Genomic DNA, 16,531 nt, shown 5'->3' with positions numbered 1-16,531 from the left:
CTGTAGGACAGGGAAGACTGTATCAGCCAGCACTTCGTTGTGCCTACGACCCATACCCACTCAGAAAGGGGGCGTGAGCTCATCAATCACTCACATATTTCACCCCTCGGGATAGTGCCTTACACAACTATCTATCCCAAGATCCTGGCTCAGCTGCTTCTATCGGATCTCTACGTCTAATCACTAGACAAAGTGAAGAAGCACCCACATAACGCATCCCTATTACATATGCGCCCGCATACGCAGCAGGAGTAAAGAGTCTACATTGCGCAAAACATCGCTAGAATAAGAGAAAAAGTACGCAATTCACATTCTATCAGGCAGATCTTTTGAGATAGGTTCGTGCCCCTATGCTTTAATGCTTCCTCTCTCTTCTTTCCTCTCCTCACATGACCAAATGTTGCTGCACGCCCCCCATCCCGTGCAGCGTCATGGGCAGAGACAAACCCGGTTTCTGATAGATCCATGCTTGCGGCTGCGGGCTACGCTGGCATTGAGCCAGCCAGTACATTCTGTCTGGCCAAGCATACCGCTTCCCCGGCTAGAGAAAGATCTAGGGCTGCTTGCAAGCCGGTTACGCTGAGGGCAGAAAATGAAGTAGGCGGCTGAAATTGAAGACTCACTTACCCACTCACAGGCAGAGCATCTTCAGATGAAAAATTCCAGTACTTTTGTGCCTTGTCAACCCTTCAAAAAGTGGTGTCCCTAACCAGTTGCTCGAAGTTTTTCGAAAATTTTCTAGAACCTCTGAACCATCAGATTGCTGGTTCTCGTTTTAGATCTTCCTTTACCCCCTTACCGTCGGTGTCTCGCTCTCGATCCCACAGATATCACTTCAATCCAGTCGCGGTTGCGTTACGTGTAAAGCGCCCCAGGCCAGGAGCATTGGCCAGTATTCAGGAAGCCGGAGACCAATTATCAAAGACACATTCGGATAGACAAGTTAGAGACGGACCTTCAGGCCGCATAGTGTCAAGGCACCGGATTCCACACTCAACATAGAGACGCGGATATACAGATGCACTGTGTGTCCGACTTTTTCGCGTACCAATCATTCGCCTTATCACAGTTATTAACTACTAGCACGTATCCGAAAACAAAAACCGACAAGTTGCCATCGTATTATCCGAATTGGGAATATTCAAGGTCTTGGTGGAGAATACTGACTTGGAGAGGTATTGCTTGTTGGTCAGTTCATCTAGGAGTTGCTTGTAAAAGAGTACGGTGGACCGTTATCTATCAAGACGGAGGAAAAGCAGCGGCGCCCTAGTTGTGAAGAATTATATTCTTCTCTTTCTCCACTCTACTCATTCATCAGGGAAAGGGACACGAACCTCCTTAAGGAAACTACTTCTAGTACCTATTAAGATCATCCTCGTTCCTCATCAATCTTTACTGCCATCGGCTTCTTTCTAATCTGTGCTACTCCTACCGCTCTTACCACGCTTCGCTTTATCTCAAGGGCGAATCTCGAACTTCTGCTCTTGGCCATCGCACGGCATTCGATCAGGAAGAAAAATTGATGAGATGGAGAAGACCGACCCGCCATCCCCAGCGCCGTCTAACAGCAATGCACATCCCTCTGCCACCGCCGACGATGTGCTCCAGAGCCAATTCCAGCAGCTCATCCAACATAATGCATCAACGGCACCTGTCGATGTGGACAGCCATATAAGTTCACATCCGCATTCGCGGTACTCTAGTCCGGCACCGCAGCAGCAGCAGCAGCAGATGGTCATGCCAATGTATGACCACGGCTCTCCCTACTCAAGCGCCCCTCCGGCCTCTACATATAGCAGCGGTTACCATCAACAGAGTTACCAGATGGAGCCAAGCCCGTATCCGCAATTACCTGATACAGGTTCATCAATGGTATGTTTATTCTTAAGATAAAGAAAGTGATCGATTTGAATGAACCGAACAATAAACATGTTTTCTTTATCCTGACCCCTTTCTCTCTAACAGGCCCTGACTTTTAGCTAACACCTTCGCTATATAAGACTCCTCACAATGCCTATAGCACTCCTGCGACATCACCGCCGACACCAATGCAATCAGACGGCATAATGACTCGAAGTGGAAGAGCTATTAGCCGTGTGCACGGCAGCACACCAGTGCTTGGCCCGCGACCATCGCGAGTCGTAAAACGATCGCCAAAGCCAGAATCTGAGGCGAGTGTAAAATCAGGCGCAGGCGCCAAGGCGAAAAAGAAGAGAAGGGGAAAGGGAGTAGGGGACGAACCGGCCGTGGTGCTAGAAGCGCCACTGAGTGTGCTGGTGAAGGATATTAGCACGGTGCAGGACACCAATATCGAGGAGTACGTGAACAGATTACCGGAGGTGCGGCAGGCCGAAGTTCGAGACTCGAAGGAAGGCAAAATAAAGCGACCGATGAATGCTTTTATGTTGTACCGAAAAGCCTACCAGAACCGCACCAAGGAATGGAAGAAACACGACAATCACCAGGTCATCTCTCAAGTCTGCGGCACGAGCTGGAACATGGAGTCGCAGGAATTGCGTGACCAGTATGACGGCTGGGCCAAGATCGAGCGCGCCAACCACAAGCTTGCCTTCCCTGACTACAAGTTCGCGCCCGCTAAGGCGAAGAACAAGAAAAACGTCGTTACTACAACCAGGGGCGCTACTGGCGACTCGGATGACGACGGTTCCGACCTGGAGGGGTATGAGTGGGACATTAGTGCGCCGCCGTCGCGAAACGCGTCGAGGGCCGCGAGACCCATGTACGACCCAGACGCGGAGTACCGGCCGCCAGGGATGCGAGCGGCGTACCCGACGTATCACCAATCACCGGTAGCACACCACAGGGGACTCCAATACCCAGCACACCAATCCTCATTCCAGTACTCGAACCCGGGCAAGCCGCGGCCATCCGACTACGGGGCCGGGCTGGGCCAGAATCAGTACTACCAGCAGACGAGCGAGTTCAGGCCGAGTTACGGCCATCCCATGGCGGCGTATGGCGGCGGCCCGATGCAGGGTCAGATGCATTCGTTCGTCGAGAATGTATTCATGAACAAGGCGAACTCGCCCGCGGGATCTTACCACAACCCATCACCGGTCGATCAATACGGCGAGTTTATGGGGTCCGCGTACCCGCCACCGCCGCAGCACCCAGCCCAACACCAGGTCGCCATGCCGCATCCGCGCGCGCTCTCGCGCGTGAACGAGCACCAGATAGACCCTTCGCTCATGGGACACCAAGGCGGCGCGCACCAATACGATGCCCTAGGGATCTTGGGACTAGGGGATCATAACGATGGCGGGGTGCAGTACTCGCTCGACCACGGGGCGCTAGGTGGACACGCCGGCTCAAGCTCCGCCGTCATCGACGACAGCGTCAACCATCACAGTCAGCAGCAGTTCGAGCAGGCGTTCCACCAGCAGTCGAACGTCGACGCGGGCGCCGAGACCTCGTGGCACGACGAGCCGTCCATGCACTTATCGTCGCTGCACGACGTGTCGTCGAAGATGGACAGCGGCGAGTGGGAGACGACGTTAGAGGGCACGGATTTCGATATCGACGGGATCCTAGGCACGACCGATAGCCCCGGGGGATAGATCTTGAGGAATCAGTAATAAGGAGAATAGGATAGAAGAGAGGGTGGGCGGTATATTGATTTAAGGGAATTGGATGGCAATATTAAGGTCCAACATACCTTTTTGTATTTAAGTTTGTGATGATGCTTCTTTCTTTCGCCGCTCTCTTGCGCTACCCTTTTTGTATCTGGGCTGTTGCGCTCTTCTTGATTTGTTTGAGCACGTGCATCGGTTTGTTTTTATTTATCATGTCTGGAGGGTTCAGCATCATCTACTCATGGACATAGACTTGGTTTGGGTTGGGGCTGGCTGGAGGTTGAAAGTGATGATACCCCCCTTTTCTTTCTTCCCTCTTCCCGTTTCGTCGACTGATAGGAAACGGACTGGAGAAGGGGATTTCAAGCAGCCAAGGGCAAACCAACATCGGACTTCTGTTTTTTATGTGTGTACAATTTGGGAATAAGGCGTTAATGGATATTACTTGGGAGTTGACTTGTTATTTGTATGAGTTGGGTTAGAGCTCGGAAAAAGCTCTCGTGCTTCAACCGTAAAGAAAGGGCGCAGAACAGAGTAGATATGAGAAAAAATTGATGATACTCTATCCTTGTTCGATATTTGAGTAGTTGAGGACTTATGTGGCTCTAAATGACTTCGTCCACTGCCCAACCCTTACCCCCCTTTTATTTTTGTCATTGTGTGTTGCCCAAGTCATATCATAAAAAAATAGGCCCGCTCGAGCGACCTTCCCGCCCAAGGACAAAGAAATGGTCGGCTAACACAAGCTTTATGCTGCCGAACTTGAAAGAGAGAAACCAGCGAAACCTTGCTCGCTGGGAAGTTTAAGGAGTCAGACTAATATCTGTCGAAACAGACAGAATATAGGGATGCTATACCCATGCCCGTCATTAAGGGAACGCAAATAAAGAACGGCAGGGACGGTAAGGATAGGTCTTATTTTTTCTAATCTTACAGCTCATCTCTGACTCTTTCACCACCATCGCCCTGCCGGTTACTAGCGTCCTCTTCCATCATCCTTTTCTTTGGGTTGGGAGGCTCGTCATCCTTGCGCTCCCTTAGCACGGTTTCTTCCTGTTGGTCTTCTTGCGCGTCCTTTTCGGTCTCATTTTCTTTAGGATGCTCTTCAGTTGAACCTGTTTCATTGATGACTTTGTTAACCTCTTCTATGATAGATTCCGATGCCTCTTGCGGAATCTGTGACGGTTGGACGACTTGTGCTGTTGGAACCCCGTCATTATTCATTTGCGCTATTTGTGACATAGACAGTATCGTAGCCGAATCTGAGCCGGAGCCCACTCCTTGTGAGCCGCCGCGTCGTGAAACCGTATTTGAGACGCCGACCACGCTCCGGAAGATGAGCTTGAGAGGAAGCCAGACCAGCCACCAGGTCGGGCCCCAGAGGAGGCGTCTGAATATCAACCAACCGATGGTAACTACGAGGAGATAGAAGGCCGACTGTAGATACCAAGTATCGGTTTTCTGGCTCTTCAATAAGGTGCCTAGGAGAGCCCGGGAGTTCGATAGCATGGTGTCGAGACTCGAGTAGTTCTCGGACAATTGCGATAAAGAAGCAGTCGACTCCTTGAGCGTGTTATGGGCAAAATCGCTCTTGGATAATTCGGCAGCCATCAGGTCGTGCGCCCTCCTCATGGACTCAGTTACATCGTTACTGGCGCTTATCATCTGTTCTTCCTTGCTCATTTCGGAGCGCTTTTGCGGCTTTCGTCGGCTCGGCAGGGATGCCGCAGCCTCTGCGACGGCGGGAGTGGACGCGCCGGATCGTGTGGTCGAGAAGGAGGCGTAGAGAAGCTCTCGTTCCTGTCGCTGGGCAAGCTGTAGGTTACGCTTCGCTGATATCTGGGCTCTCCTAAAGGCCCTTCGACAACTGCGAAGAGGTTAGATATTGCTATGATAAAGAGGCATGTTCAGATCTGTTTACTTCTGTAGCTCCTGTCCAAGACGATCCGCGCCGTCCTTCAGCCGGTCTTTGTCATGTTGTAGATCGCCACCAGACTTGCCCGGTCGGATATCTATTATCTCTTCTTGCAACAACTCAAGCTCCTCCTCCTGTTCTCGTAGTATTTGGTTGATTTCGGAGCTAAGCTCTGAACAAACATTGTCGTCGTCGCTCACGCCAACAGGTACTGAGCCGGGCTGGAAATCGAAGTTGGCCAGTCGGTCGATCAGCTCCTTAAGCTGATTCGTCGCATCTTGCAAGACAGTAAGCCGGTCTTGTAAATCGGTAAATCGCTTCTCTAGGGTTTCGGGCGACATTTTCGTCAAAGTATTAGGCCGGGCCTTCTTGGCTCGACATGCTGCTACGCGTATTAGGAGAATGATGAAATTTGTGAGACAGCTGCAGGTACGGAAATTGTTGGTGAACTTATTATTAGCAGTGACGTTGCCAGTTCCACAGAACCGGTAAGCTTTCAACGTATATGTGGCTAGTGTAGCTTGTACACAGCCACAATAGCGCCTCGTCCTACCTGTATGATCTGTATGATGTACGTACATGTACATAGGTACATAGGTAGGTGCCTGCACCAGCTACACTAGCCACCCCTCCAATTACAGTCTCCAGAAAATATTCCAATGCTCTTTCGCATTGAGCATCCAGTGTCATAAATCAGAAGGCAAAGTCGATTTAATGTATAGGTAAGTAGCACCGGCCAAGAATACGAGGCTAAGCAATTTATGTTAACCATTTTGAAAGTTTATAGTACATCGACACAATGATTACGCGATTCATCACCGAGGTGAACACCAAGTTCAACCCCTTCTCTATGCGCTCAAGAGCTACACGATTATTCCTCAGTTCTCTCCCTCCTAATGCGCGACAGAGTGGCATGCAAATAAATACCACCCTCCTGCCACGAGCGTCCACTTCACCACCTACCCTTCTTATTAAATTCAGTACGTATAGTCCGGGAAGAAATGAGAAGAAGAAAAAAAGAAAAGAAAAAAAACCCTTCACCCACTCGCTACTTATCTTGTACTGACTACCTGTTGAAGAAGATGGGAAAGAAATGAACCTAGACGGCGAGCAGTTAGGTATAAAGGGCATCATTGAAGAGGTCGACAGACATTCACGAGCTTTGCAGAAACAGGCGGATTTAACAGATGGTTAATAATCATGCAATCCAGTCGTATGGCCAATCCATTACAGCCAGATACCTAAGTGTCTAAAGCATTTATTGCATTAAGCATTGACCGGCGTTTTACTTGGGTTATTGGCGCAAAATAAGCTCTCAAATTATCCATGAGCTTGCAAACTGAAGGGAATCACGAGCCACGAGCCACGAGAAAGCAAAAATTTGTCATATGAAAGCATGTATTCGACCTAAGCCAACGCGTATGGGGCGTCATGCAGAATAAGCTATCAAACAGAGCTCTTGTAAAACGTTCAAGCTCATATATCCGCCTAACTTTTCTCTACCTGGCCCAGTAATATCTAGCTTATGCGGCAGCACCGCTGATGAAGAACCACTTGTCAATCGAGCTGTCGATCTTCTCAGGGGGGATCTCCTCGTTGGGCGGCAGAGGAGGCAACTGCTCGGAACTGACACGGCTCGGCGAGTGGTTGACGCTTAGGTTGGTCGTAGAGATACCGCCGGGCTGAGTCTTGCCAGTAATCAATCTCTCCCATGCCTCGCCGCATTCGCGAATGACGTCCAAAGCATAGCTGCGTGCACCATTAGTGGCAGATCGAGTATACCGATTGTGGCAATACTCACGACTTGTTCTTGCATTCACCAGTGAATGCGAACTGGTTCTCGGGCTTTCCATCGGGGATCTTGTAGATACGGAACCATTCGTTAGTAGCCCGCAAAAGACCGGGAAGGTGTCGCTCGACATCCTCAACGTCGTTGAGTTTGGGTGCCAGGGGGTCGTTCACGTCGACGACGATGACCTTCCAATCGGTCTCCTCCTCGTCGAGCAGAGCCATGACACCAAGCACCTTGACCTGCTTGACCTGGCCGGGGTAGCCAACCAGCTCACCGATCTCGCAGACATCAAGAGGGTCGTTGTCTCCCTTGGCCTTGGTCTCGGGGTGAATCGAGTTGGGGTCTTCCCAGGTCTAGACGGGATACGAACAGTCTCAGTAAGTACGGTGAGAACAAAGATGAGATAGGTATACGGCACGACGGCAATAAGAAAGTCATACCTGAGGGAAGGCACCGTAGTTCCATAGGTAACCCTTGTGGGGAAAGCAGTTGCGGACATATCGTAGCTTGCCCTTCTTGATGTCTTGCTTGATAGGGTTGAGAAGTTCGTCCTTGGAAATCTTTTGGGAGGCAGAAGTGTTAGTGTGACGAGTGACGCGTATCCGTTAGAGCCAGATTGATGAAGCAAATTACCTCAAGCTTGGCATTGGTCCATCGAGGGATCTCGACGATCATGTTGAGGACGGTTTGCTCGGCGTTAGCAAAGAGGGGAATATCGTGGAAAGCCGATACGGGAACGCCATCCTTCTCGATGTAGACTCGATGCTCCAAGGTGTTGGGGGCAGCGACCTTGCGGACGCTATACTGTGAGGCCATTTTGGACGTTGGATCGGAAGACGAAGCAGACGAAGTAGAGCTCGAAAAGTGTCGAGCCAACTGGGCAGTGCGTTGAGAAGCAATTTTGAGGGATTGGGTTGAAGATGTTGTTTTAAAGGGAGTTAGGGTTGAATTAGGGGAAGGTTGCGTATGCGCTTGCAGATGGCAAAAATTAGGTTTGGTTAAGGACAAGCGGGTGATTGTAGCAGCAGCAGCAGCAGCAGCAGTGGTTGGTGAGGAAGGAGGGGGAGGGGTCAAAATCGTGTTACTGCAGTGGTCCGCCGCTGGGATGACGTGATTGGTCTGATAATTTCGCTGGATTACTAGCCGTCCATGTAGTCCTTGGAACAGGCCTCTTCTTTTCTTTAGCGAAAAAATCTGCTGGACGACCCGTGGAGAGGACATGTATATATTATAACGACGGAAATAAAGGGGAGTCGAGAAAAATAATAAGAAATGCAGGTACAACCGGTACAGTCGATTCAATCAATACAATCATACAATTGGCATGATTCCGACGAGTTACTAGCTGAAAAGTATTTCCAACGACGATCCAGTGTTTGCGTCGGACCTAGGTATGTACATAAAAAGCCAGCAGCCCATCGTCTAGGGTATCGGTGGATTCTCGCACACGCCACGTTTTGACAGATTAGCCGTTGAATGTGGCTCAAGACCCACCTCCCTATTTTATCACTAGCCACAAAAGCTGCCACAAAAGCTAGTACAACCAAAGGCTCACTAGTTTCTATTCCACCACCATTCTACCATCGTCAAACCACGAATGCTACTATCCATAGATGCATTTGACAGAAAATGTACGCCTACCTTGGTGGTCCAAGTGTTAGTTAGGATTTCACGCTACTGCTCACGAAATATACCTTATGCATGTGTGGCCAACCTGTGTAAAATAGCATCCACTGCACTCACACGAGACACCAACTTTTGAGTTGCCATAAAAACAAAACATCGTGGATCTAACCACCTGATCCTTGATTGTTCTGATGGCATGCAGCCACGATATTTATTGCGTTTCGCATGCTACAGGTAGCATCGATGGCCAAGGAACACCGTCCTTGCAGCCCCCGCCAACTCTCTCCTGTGGGATAAGAAACTGTGGCAGGTAGCTAGGTACGCTTTATTTCAATACCCAACAAGGGAAGTTAACTCACAGCATCCAAATTGCTATACATCATCAGGAAGCTTTTCCGTATTACACGGTTGAGCCCCTATCAATCAAGTGCTTCCAAGTCGTGAATTACCAAGCAGCTAAGAGAGCTATAGAAGTATCCCTCTAAGGTTCGGGCTCCCAGCCACTCCTTTCAAGAAGTCCGCCATGGGTTGCCATTCCTCTTTGGGAAATACCGAGAGAATGCTTCTTTTGGCGAGCAGATACTGCAGAATATAGACTTAGGCTACGACGCCTAGCTCACAGCGCCGCCGAAGAATCGAGTCGTTGATAAAGCTCGACAAAGTTGCAACTCTACACATAGTTAGCGAGACTGGTCTGACAGCAGAGATGAGATTGCAACTGAAACTGAGGGTTCGTAGAAACTTACCTAGTCGAGAAATCCGACATGCCCTAGTTTTAGATCTCTTCGGTTTCTTCGTGATATTTGAGGTAATTTAGAGGCTCTCGCCTCCAGAGCTCTATTGACCCTCATGTCTGTTTGACATGGCTAAGATTCTACCTGGATTAGTATATGAAGCTGGAATAAGAGCCTATCGAGCTTATAGTCAGCTTCTGTGGCCTTGGTGAGTTTGGGACATGATATTACTTACCTCGTAAGAGACTGGCTGGCAGCTCAGTTGAGAAAGCTAGGGTTAGTTGAGTGTGTTAGGATGTCAATATTCGTCCCCCGGCTGCTGCGGGAGGTGCATGAAGGAGAATGATCTTTCGACGGTTTACCATCTAGACACTTGCCCCCCCAGCGCTGCTCTACGCCACTCTATGCGTGGGAAGAGCTTCAGTCACGGCGGGACTGGTTGCAGACATTTTCACGTCGACTTCACGAACGGCACTCGACTCTCATATGAGAAAAGGCTTTCACTTTTTGTGACTCCACTTGGAATCGCTTTTGCACAGGCCCCGAGCTCGAGGAAGCTTACCTGGGAAGGGTCCGGGGCCGGAATCGAAGATGAAAGGAAAGAAGAGAGGAACAGAAGAGTGCAGAGGACTTGTCTTTTTATTAGAAACCTGGTTCTCATTATGTGATTGCGTGGGGGGCTTTTCCGAGGAAAGCGATATGACCATGCAACCATCTACCCAAGTTCGGTGAGAGTCTGGAGTCTGGATAGAGGATCGGGAAGGATCATGGATCAGGGATTCGCAACTCTGGATGAACCAGGAGGGAGCGGAACTAGAAAATCGTTTAATACCCGCTACTACATGAAGTACCCTACCTAGCCATGTATGAAGTTGGCCGGCGTCCAATACATACGCCTAGTAGTCTGGTACGGATGGTATGACAAGAGTATTCAAAAAGTAACAATATTTGCGAAATCTGCAGAGTGACCTGGTTACCTAGCAAATCATGCACGGTCCCTTGATTGGATCCTCAGCAATTTCCGTATTTGCTAGTAACTGTCGGGAAAAAAAGTATAGTACATTGCTTGGGTCTTTTCTTAAGTGTACTCGGACGCAGAAATTCCTATAATCATCCAAGACTGGACTATTGACCAAAACCACAAATTCTATACAACAAGTTGCGATTCTCAACACTACGTAGCTTCGTGATAATTGGCTGGCCCCCAAATAAAATAAAACCAAATCGGTGCTAAATCAATAGGAAACTCCGTCATGGCTGCTCTCTCGTCACATGATCTAAGGACCCAGTGCCTTGGGTGCGACACAATCATCCGCAGCAGTAAGACTTCCAGTTCGGTCTGGACCGGGGTATCTATAGGTCAATCCGGTGACCCTGTGGTGGCCCAGTTCCGGAGGATAGCCAATGAGAGTTAGCGGCCATAATGCGCACTCTCAAAGGTACTCGCAGATGCGGACTTGGGGTCGTCAAGGCCTCGACATGAGACGGTGTCTTAGCAGATTCATGGACAGTTCATCACTCGTGCCCCTTTGGTTCTCATCATCACTTATCGTCGTTTTCCCCCACTTCAGGTACCGAGGCGACCCGCTGGCGCTTGCTGATTTGTCTCGTGCACGGTCTGACAAAAGAGACGTACCTACATATACAGGCGACTTACACGAGCCACGCAACCGCCAACATGAGCAACAGCAACCTATCCCAGATCACTTCGGAGATCCCTGACTTTATTGGCGGGCTATCCAAGAGGAGACAACCCAAGGGACATGCCCCACCGGATGAATTCGACCAGTACTTTGATTATAAACGCTTCTACAACGAGGGAACGCCAGCCGCCGATGCCGACTCGCGGAGCCGGTCTGACGCCTCGTCCATCCCGGGCCTAACCTCCGGTCCTTCGGAGGAAGACGGTGCGCCTTCCCCCAGGTCCACCGAAGACAACGCTTTCCACTTCAAAGAAGCCGTTGAGAAGATCAAGCAACACGATGATCGTTTCACCCTACCAGCACGCGAGATCAGACCTAACGGAGTCGAGTCTTATCCATGGCAGATGGAAATAGACAACACAGTCGGCTCGGGTGGATCCGATGTTCAGGGATTTGGTAGTAGCAGCCCACACTCCCCGGCTTCCTCCAACGGAGCGTCATCGTCGGCGTACCACAGTTCCAGTTCGGCCGACTCCCATCTCAGCCGTGGCAAACGACATCGCCCCCTAGATAACCCAGAAAAGGTCGCCCATATGCGTAAAATTGGCGCCTGCTTCCGTTGCAAAACCCGCAAGGTCCAAGTGAGTAGTTCCTCCCCACTCTTTTTCCTCTCTACTTTTATTCCATTCTTCTTGCTCTTTTTCGTTCCCTTCCTAATCAGCTAGAAGTGCGACCAGCAAAGCCCTTGCTCGAAATGCACGACTGATGCAGCCAAGTACGGCGACGATAGCGAATTAGCCGAACACATGTGTTTCCGACGCCCTTCCGGCAGTAGCGACCTCGTCTTTCAGTTTATGTGGAGTACGTCACCCTCGTTGTCGTCGTCGCTCGGGTAAAGGTTCGGATGAAGTTCCAGATAGCTAACCCTCGTGACAGGGACCAAGGTACACACCCCTGCCCCATCGCAGAGGGGCAACCCACAAACATGGAACGTGTTCCTTGATCCATGTTCCACAACCCAGCCGCCCTTAGTAATCTCTGTCTCGCGCGACGAGAGCAACAACCTCAATGGCAGCCAGCCGTGGCAAACAGCCCACCAATACGTTTTGAACCCGCATTACGCTCCCGAAGACGCGGTGCTTATCAACTGGGCCTCGTGGCATATGCTCAACGACGACAGTGCCAATTTCCAATCAGCACTGGACGTTCTAGTCAGCAATTATGCTCAAGAAGAACACTACTTTCTACCCCATGTCAGTATTGCGCTTAGTCTTCTCATTCTCCCGCCGCCACCCCTCCGCATACTTACTGACAGACGATTAGCATCAACTTGTCCGTCAAGTCCATAACATGAGGTGCATGTATATGATTTGGCGACGACAGAAATTCTTTTGCCAAAGATTCCAAAATGCTGTCCCAGAAGAGCTTCCCAACCATATCTGTCAAGACTTGAAGCGAATTATCCTCTTTAGAATGAAGGCACTCGAATCAGATATCATGACACAGTTCTGGAAGATCCTGGAAAAACCGCAAGATCGATTACCCCTCTGGGCCTGCATGATGCAATTCATTCTGATGTACCGGGACATATTTGTCCTCAACCGATCGGAAGGTAAGGATTGGACCGTATGCTTGCGTAGTGCACCAAGACCTAGCTGACACTTTCATCAGATCCCCGCGGAGACCAGTCACGGATACAGAGCGTAACGACAAGTCTCTTCAGCAATTTGATCGTAATGTGCGAGATCTGCTTCGGTAAAAAGAAGCCGGAACCGATGACAGATGACGGAAACCAAGTCAAAAGGCAATTGAATGCCGATTTTAAGAGAGTGGAGAGGTGTAGAGATGACTTCTGTATGTTGCACCGAAACTTCCTGAAAGATGAAAAAGCTCAGTAGGCTAACCTCTCGTTTTAGACCAAGTCATCCAAGACCGTGTTGAGAACTACCCGAATCCTTCTACGTTTGACCGCCTCATCCGTGTCCTGCTAATTGGTTCACAAAGAGGCATCACGCGGTCTGGGACTCGGGCATCTAAGCGAATTAGGCGATAGGAATGCTGTCCTAGCACGAATTTCTTAGCGTTCTCGTTTCTCGTTGTGTTGTTTGATCTTGGGTTAGGTTCCGGAGTTTCAAGCAGAATTTCAATGAGTCTATGATCTGATGAAGGTCGACGGTTTAGCGAAGGAGTTTAGCGACCAGGCTGATACCCATCCGCATTTTGAGCCTGCATTATGCCTTATTATGATAGGGGAAGGGAACACTACGAAAGGCATATTGCTTGTTTGACGACACTCGCTGCCGGTATCAGCATCGCGGAAGGGTATTCCATTCCCTAGTAAAAAATGCGGGCGTCGTCGTTTCGGTCGTGTTTGTATGATGTTATGGTCTCAGTATGTCTAGAGTTAGGAGTCGATTCTATGTAAAATGAGCTCGACTTTCGTCTTAGTCTTGTTTGCGATGCCTCGATGCTTCCTGATGTCCTTGAAGTACCTTCCTAGCTCGTGATGATCTAGGGCCTGGTATATACTTGAAGATAGTGAGACAGTTAACAGCAACCTGTCTTTCGTCTTTCCATTTTCCATAACCGAGCTGAATCTACATTGCGGTCAGCATGGAAATAGTATATTATTGTGAATTACCTACTTAACGATATTCTTCGCTTTATCGGCCGTATTCGGTTTTGCTGGACAGAGTTTGACGAACAGGTTGGCAACTGCACCGAGGTATTCCGCCCAAAAATTAGCCTCGGGGTTCGACCGGTCAACAAGTTTTTGCAAATTGCTTTGGAGCAGCTTGTCGGAAGGACCGAGGCCAGCTCCCCACCTAAAACAAAGAGTCAGGCCTAGGACTGCGCGGGCTAAATGGGTAAGGCCAGGCGCACTCGAGTCCCGGTGAATGGCTTGGTGCAATTCAAAGGCTGCGTTGGCATCGCTTGGTTCCCCGACACGCGTCCATATATTATTGGCGAAAAGAGGGCCAAGTCCTAGAGTAAACACGTTCGGAATTCCAGAAAAATCAATGTCTGCGGGTAGAGATGATTGCACAATATCCAACACCGATTGTACGGTTTCAAGCTCCACCTTGCTACTAATTGGATGGAGAATTGATAAAGGATTTCCCTCCCTCATGGCCCCGGGAAGCTTCATGAATAAAGCACCCTCCCGGTTGCCACCGCTACAAAATGTGACAGTGCGAATCCGAGGAACGGCACCGATCAAGGCTTCTACAACCGCGGCGATAGCTGGAAATTGCTGGCGACGTCGTTTCGACATGCCAAAGATCTTGCCATCATATTCGTCGTTGACTTTACGCATGTGCGTGGTCCGACTGAATACTGAACCCCGAACCGTATATGCGCCAATTGCATGTATTGGGTAAGGTTGAATAGGATCAGTGTGCATCAGTATGCTACCATAACCCCTGAAGCCTCCACCGCAGAGGTATATATCGACACCACCATTCTCGTGATCGATCTGAGTATCTCTCAACGATGGGAATTGCTGCCGGAGATTGGCAAAAGCACCTCGCATGCCATCTTGTAGAGTGCTCAACGCCGTGGCCCGAACCTCCGACTCATCATCCTCGAGGATTCTGCTTAACTTAGCTGCTCCGAAAGGTAGGCTTTTCCCTGTCTGCGCCGCTGCCATCTCGTAGCCATCTGCCGACGAGTTCAAATAAGTCATCTGAACCGAGCCGCCTCCTAAATCCAGAAACAAGCCATTTACCGCGGTGAATCCACTCCTGGCACCCATCGCTCCAAACAAAGTTTCAACTTCTGGAGCGAGCACATGAACACCTAATCCTGAAGTTGCTAAGATAGCATCTAACATTGAAGCTGCATTTTCAGCTTTCCGCATGGCTTCCGTGGCGAAGACGGAGATGTGTTCTGCTGGTACGCCAAAGTCATCGGCAATGGATTTGAACCGAGCCATTGTCTTAGAGACCTGGTTAATGACATCCTGTGGAAATATTAAAGGTCCACCGGAGGACAACGTGTTAAGTGCATCAAACAGGGATATGGCAGCGCGTTCGCGATATACGCATTTCAGGAGGCGAGTTTGCGGAGGTGACAAATCGGAGATGGAGAACCGTATCCCATTGCTATACGAGGTTACTATGAAGCAGAGAGGAGAGCTGGCGCTGGAAAATAGAAGGGACTAAAATATCAAAGACTAGGATTTGGGCAGGTTTGCCAATTTCAAGATACGCAAGATAATGATGTGACAAACCTTCCCATGTCAACTAAGGCGTAGAGGTGGCTGGGGAGGTTGGGACTCCATTGTGGCATCTTAGATGCGAAGTTCTCGAGTTGAATGATGTCGGTTAAGGAAGTCATGTTAACCTTAGAAATGCAACTTCGAGTTATGAATCGAAGGTTGAACGTTGTTTCGTAGAGGTAAGGTTCGGCTAGGCTGACTAGGCAGGTAAGCAAGGTTAAGGTAAGGTAGCCGTAGACGTGGAGTATCGGGGTACCGTGGGCACAATGAGATTTCCTCCTTCCAAAGGTTATCTTCCGATTCGATCGATTAGATGTTAACCCGAGGTCCACTTTTGACCACTGTCCGATATTGGACGGTTGAGAACTTTAAAGAATCGTGCCCACTTGTCCACTACCGTAGTGTATCTCCATAAAGAAAGAGGGTACGATACACGTGACTCGGCATTCGACTTGAGCTAAAAGACTTCCAGTAGGTATGATATTTTTAACAATGTTTCTACTTACTAATGGGCTATCATAAATTGAAATAATAACATTTCGAGGTCGTCTATTGGTTCTCATGTTTAAAAGCCCCTCGATAAACGTTTGTCTACGCGATGAGTTAGCGATCTCTCATCGTCATACTTACGATTTATACACACGAATACATATCCTATGGCCTGACATTCGGAATTGCCCCAAATAACGAGGTCTCAGTAACGTAACGAGATCTGGTGTAGCGGTATTGAGAAAATAGACATACGACAACGAAACCGAGTGGCGTATGTGCTGTGTAACACCGGTTTGCTAATGAGCTTCCTTTCCGATTTTCCTTAGAAGGTATATGGAAGTTTTTCAGGTACCTAAGATTAGGTTATTCTAATCTCGGAGGTAGGACCGAGCACATGTGGTATGTATTTCGTACAGTATATAAGATATCTGATAGCCGAGTATTTCAGCACAAGCAGCACATGCACGCAATCATACAAATAAGACCGAGAAACGCTCAAGGCTCGTTAAATAGACGT

General features: G+C 49.3%; 6 protein-coding genes across 6 annotated transcripts; 3 read left to right on the top strand and 3 right to left on the bottom strand.

Moving 5' to 3' along the window:
* The first annotated feature begins 1,399 nt into the window (after window positions 1-1,399).
* On the top strand, window positions 1,400-3,706 carry F4807DRAFT_230383 (uncharacterized protein). The gene is made up of 2 exons (XM_047994152.1): window positions 1,400-1,872; window positions 2,001-3,706. The coding sequence occupies exons 1-2, from the start codon at window positions 1,528-1,530 to the stop codon at window positions 3,576-3,578; spliced, it is 1,923 nt and encodes a 640-aa protein (XP_047850943.1). The 5' UTR covers window positions 1,400-1,527; the 3' UTR covers window positions 3,579-3,706.
* An 817-nt stretch (window positions 3,707-4,523) lies between these two features.
* F4807DRAFT_453392 (Sec20-domain-containing protein) lies at window positions 4,524-5,849 on the bottom strand (the record flags this gene model as incomplete). Its single annotated transcript, XM_048000450.1, has 2 exons — window positions 4,524-5,460; window positions 5,515-5,849. The coding sequence occupies 2 exons, from the start codon at window positions 5,847-5,849 to the stop codon at window positions 4,524-4,526; spliced, it is 1,272 nt and encodes a 423-aa protein (XP_047850942.1).
* Window positions 5,850-6,148: 299 nt separating this feature from the next.
* F4807DRAFT_438990 (putative ribosomal protein YmL44, mitochondrial) lies at window positions 6,149-6,887 on the top strand. The gene is made up of 3 exons (XM_047999167.1): window positions 6,149-6,230; window positions 6,289-6,488; window positions 6,588-6,887. Exons 2-3 carry the CDS (start codon window positions 6,308-6,310, stop codon window positions 6,701-6,703), a joined length of 297 nt encoding a protein of 98 aa, XP_047850941.1. The 5' UTR covers window positions 6,149-6,230; window positions 6,289-6,307; the 3' UTR covers window positions 6,704-6,887.
* A 144-nt stretch (window positions 6,888-7,031) lies between these two features.
* Window positions 7,032-8,116, bottom strand: F4807DRAFT_463631 (inorganic pyrophosphatase; the record flags this gene model as incomplete). Its single annotated transcript, XM_048002008.1, has 4 exons — window positions 7,032-7,257; window positions 7,310-7,653; window positions 7,741-7,860; window positions 7,934-8,116. 4 exons carry the CDS (start codon window positions 8,114-8,116, stop codon window positions 7,032-7,034), a joined length of 873 nt encoding a protein of 290 aa, XP_047850940.1.
* Window positions 8,117-11,338: 3,222 nt separating this feature from the next.
* F4807DRAFT_470152 (uncharacterized protein) lies at window positions 11,339-13,900 on the top strand (the record flags this gene model as incomplete). Its single annotated transcript, XM_048002784.1, has 6 exons — window positions 11,339-11,944; window positions 12,032-12,164; window positions 12,240-12,556; window positions 12,627-12,915; window positions 12,975-13,157; window positions 13,220-13,900. 6 exons carry the CDS (start codon window positions 11,339-11,341, stop codon window positions 13,354-13,356), a joined length of 1,665 nt encoding a protein of 554 aa, XP_047850939.1. The 3' UTR covers window positions 13,357-13,900.
* On the bottom strand, window positions 13,335-15,693 carry F4807DRAFT_230363 (Ppx/GppA phosphatase). Its single transcript, XM_047994151.1, has 2 exons — window positions 13,949-15,693; window positions 13,335-13,900 (listed from the first exon to the last, which is right to left on the bottom strand). The coding sequence occupies exons 1-2, from the start codon at window positions 15,235-15,237 to the stop codon at window positions 13,708-13,710; spliced, it is 1,482 nt and encodes a 493-aa protein (XP_047850938.1). The 5' UTR covers window positions 15,238-15,693; the 3' UTR covers window positions 13,335-13,707.
* Window positions 15,694-16,531: the final 838 nt, after the last annotated feature.

This window comes from Annulohypoxylon truncatum, assembly GCF_022578515.1.
Source record: "Annulohypoxylon truncatum strain CBS 140777 unplaced genomic scaffold F4807scaffold_34, whole genome shotgun sequence".
Taxonomy (NCBI): domain Eukaryota; kingdom Fungi; phylum Ascomycota; class Sordariomycetes; order Xylariales; family Hypoxylaceae; genus Annulohypoxylon; species Annulohypoxylon truncatum.
Note: the sequence above shows the minus strand (reverse complement) of the source record. Positions and strands in the feature narration are given on the sequence as shown.

Coding starts and splice junctions, on each gene's coding strand:
- F4807DRAFT_230383 (XM_047994152.1), top strand. CDS start 1,528: ATGGAGAAGACCGACCCGCCATCCCCAGCGCCGTCTAACAGCAATGCA. Junction 1,873..2,000: donor CTGATACAGGTTCATCAATG/GTATGTTTATTC, acceptor TCGCTATATAAG/ACTCCTCACAATGCCTATAG.
- F4807DRAFT_438990 (XM_047999167.1), top strand. CDS start 6,308: ATGATTACGCGATTCATCACCGAGGTGAACACCAAGTTCAACCCCTTC. Junction 6,489..6,587: donor TACCCTTCTTATTAAATTCA/GTACGTATAGTC, acceptor TACCTGTTGAAG/AAGATGGGAAAGAAATGAAC.
- F4807DRAFT_230363 (XM_047994151.1), bottom strand. CDS start 15,237: ATGGCTCGGTTCAAATCCATTGCCGATGACTTTGGCGTACCAGCAGAA. Junction 13,901..13,948: donor AAAGCGAAGAATATCGTTAA/GTAGGTAATTCA, acceptor ACCGCAATGTAG/ATTCAGCTCGGTTATGGAAA.